The sequence below is a fragment of the Penaeus japonicus genome, unplaced genomic scaffold (genome assembly GCF_977035675.1).
Source record: "Penaeus japonicus unplaced genomic scaffold, GWHDUDI00000001_assembly GWHDUDI00000009, whole genome shotgun sequence".
NCBI lineage: Eukaryota > Metazoa > Arthropoda > Malacostraca > Decapoda > Penaeidae > Penaeus > Penaeus japonicus.
In genome coordinates, this window is record NW_028234411.1 from 40,705,663 (window position 1) to 40,708,162 (window position 2,500).

The 2,500-nt window shown below is 33.2% G+C and overlaps 1 protein-coding gene across 2 annotated transcripts in view; it reads right to left on the reverse strand.

The window, feature by feature from the left end:
• Ptpmeg2 (Protein tyrosine phosphatase Meg2) overlaps positions 1–2,320 on the reverse strand; it is a 161,606-nt gene extending 159,286 nt beyond the window's left edge. The window contains exon 1 of one of the 2 annotated variants that reach the window (XM_086540103.1): positions 2,167–2,320. In XM_086540103.1, coding sequence (XP_086396229.1) covers positions 2,167–2,199 — 33 coding nt within the window. In that variant the 5' untranslated portion in view covers positions 2,200–2,320. The remainder of the gene's footprint in view (positions 1–2,166) is intronic. The other variant, XM_086540100.1, reaches the window with a different exon arrangement.
• Positions 2,321–2,500: the final 180 nt, after the last annotated feature.

A 2,500-nucleotide genomic window follows, 5' to 3' on the forward strand; every position in this document is an offset into this window, starting at 1 on the left:
AATCAAAAACCTAAAGATAAAGGTTTAATTTATAAATATATAGTAAAAAAACAGACAAACAATAGACAATAAAATTATGTTTGATTAAACAAGCACACAAAACTAATGATGTTAATGTAACATCATTTGATTCCAAGCTGTGGATTGAATAATTTGGTAATACTGCCTATCTAGAGTAAATAAAATCATTCTAATGACAATAAGCTCGGGAACGCAATTATACAAACTCTGCTCTGCGAACATGGAAAAGCTGTGTTGTTTGATTCAAGTGTGTGATTTTTGGATTTTGGTAAGATTTGCATGCCTGATAAACTATTTATTCAAATCTAAATACTAAGACTATTAGTCATGTGATACAAACTCTGCTCTGCGAACATGGAAGCACTGTTAATAAAAAATGTGTTTGCATGGTACATTGACACAAATAGTTATAGTTCTGCTACAAAAAATATTATTTCTTGATTTATGTTATAAATACACACGTCTGATACATACTGCCTTTTCAAGGATAAATAACAGTTAATGAAATACTATGTAAATTATTTCACCACGTTTTTTGCTTCAAGTCGTGTAGTCAATCAAATATCTTTTTTTTCTTTCAAGCATTTGTGTTATCAATTTATGAATTCACTCAAGTAACAAAACCAAAGTGATTCTCTGAACCACTAAAACATACTCCTCCTTTATCATCTAATTATTTCACCACGTTTTTTGCTTCAAGTCGTGTAGTCAATCAAATATCTTTTTTTTCTTTCAAGCATTTGTGTTATCAATTTATGAATTCACTCAAGTAACAAAACCAAAGTGATTCTCTGAATGGTATTAAAAGTACTCCTCCTATTCATCCTAATCATATAACTTTAGAGTTTATAACAGGCCTGTGTATATTTGCTCCACAGCCGAATACTACCGAGAAAATAATAAAAATGTTGGCTACCTTAATCAATGAGAGAAATAAGTAAAGATAATATGGCACAAACATTTCAATATATCTTATTTACATTACTCACATAAATATCTCTATTCCTTTATAGGCTGTCTTTAGTGGGCCAATTTACATGTTAGCCTCATTTCTTCACAAACGAATCTGAATGTTTGTCAGAAAACAATTCTCATAGACAATTCTCACTCAATACATCATTTTAATTTTTCAGTGGAGTATTTTTTCAAATTATCAAGATGAATCATATATACGATGAAGTTTCCTTTCCTTGGCTCATAATGGCAGAGTTCAGATACCCTACACAAAATATTTCAAATAACAAAAGACATAATAGTAATGATATAGGATACAACTAAACCAAACTATAGAAAAAAAACATACTATGTGTAAACCTTATTTCTGATGATCAAGAACTCATTTTCAAAATCAATATTCTCATTTTCTTTCTCAATCTATTTTGTTTTATCGTCACAATGTCCTTGACATATAAAATGCCGTAACCTATTGTAAATGCCAACAGTATTAGATAATGAAATGATAATGAAACAGATTATTAGCAATCTAATCAAACAGATGTTCATTCAGTTTTTATTAATGTTCATGAACTGCCTTTAAAATATTTCAACTTACTTGCCTTAAATTACCCATTTAGTAAACATTCTCAAAATTCACTTAATTAAGAAAAAAAAATAATGTAACCTTCAGCATCGCTATTGCCTATACATAACCCATCCAATTAAAATAAGATACATAACGAACACGTTGGTATAGTTTTAAAATATGAAAACAAAAACTTTTGAACGAAACGATCATCAAAACGAACTCGCAATTATCAACACCGATACATAATCATCCCTGCAACTGGCTTCAGATTCATCATAGCAACAAGTTGAAAAAAGTCCTATTTGCAAAGATGAAATAGCATTCTCATTGCCTCTGTTTCTCACCCTTCAAACATCCCTAAAGTTATTTCCTCGGCGCGACGAGACACCTGTGGATGACCGTCAAACAGGTGACATTCCGAGACAGGTGATTGAAACTTTTGTCAACTTACCTTCTACAAAACCAGCCCCCCCGACACCCCCTACACATCACCGCCTCAAACACGCATACTTCTACCTCACGACCTTCTCTCACTACTCTCACTCCTACCCCGACGCCCTACACACACTTTCACAGTCACACTAACCCCTAAGGCAGGCTAATAATGGTACTCTACTCACCAATTCTTCCTCAGGTTGGAGGTTTGCTGCCATTTTGGACCATCCTGTCTAGGGAACAGCTGAACATCGCCAAGCTTTACTGGACAGGTTTTCTTTGGAGCAAAGGTTTGAGGGGATACTCTTGTAGTCCGCGTTTTGAGGGAAACGCTTATATTTTATTTTCAAGGGAGACGTTTGTATTTCTGTTTTCAAGGGAGACATGTGTATTCTATGCATTACATTCCGCTCCCTATCAAATATGGGAACGGCTATTTTGAGGTACTACATAGTATCGAGATTTTGAAGACTGAACTTCATTAAATACGTTTAGTTAAATGTATGCATGCAATTGTAC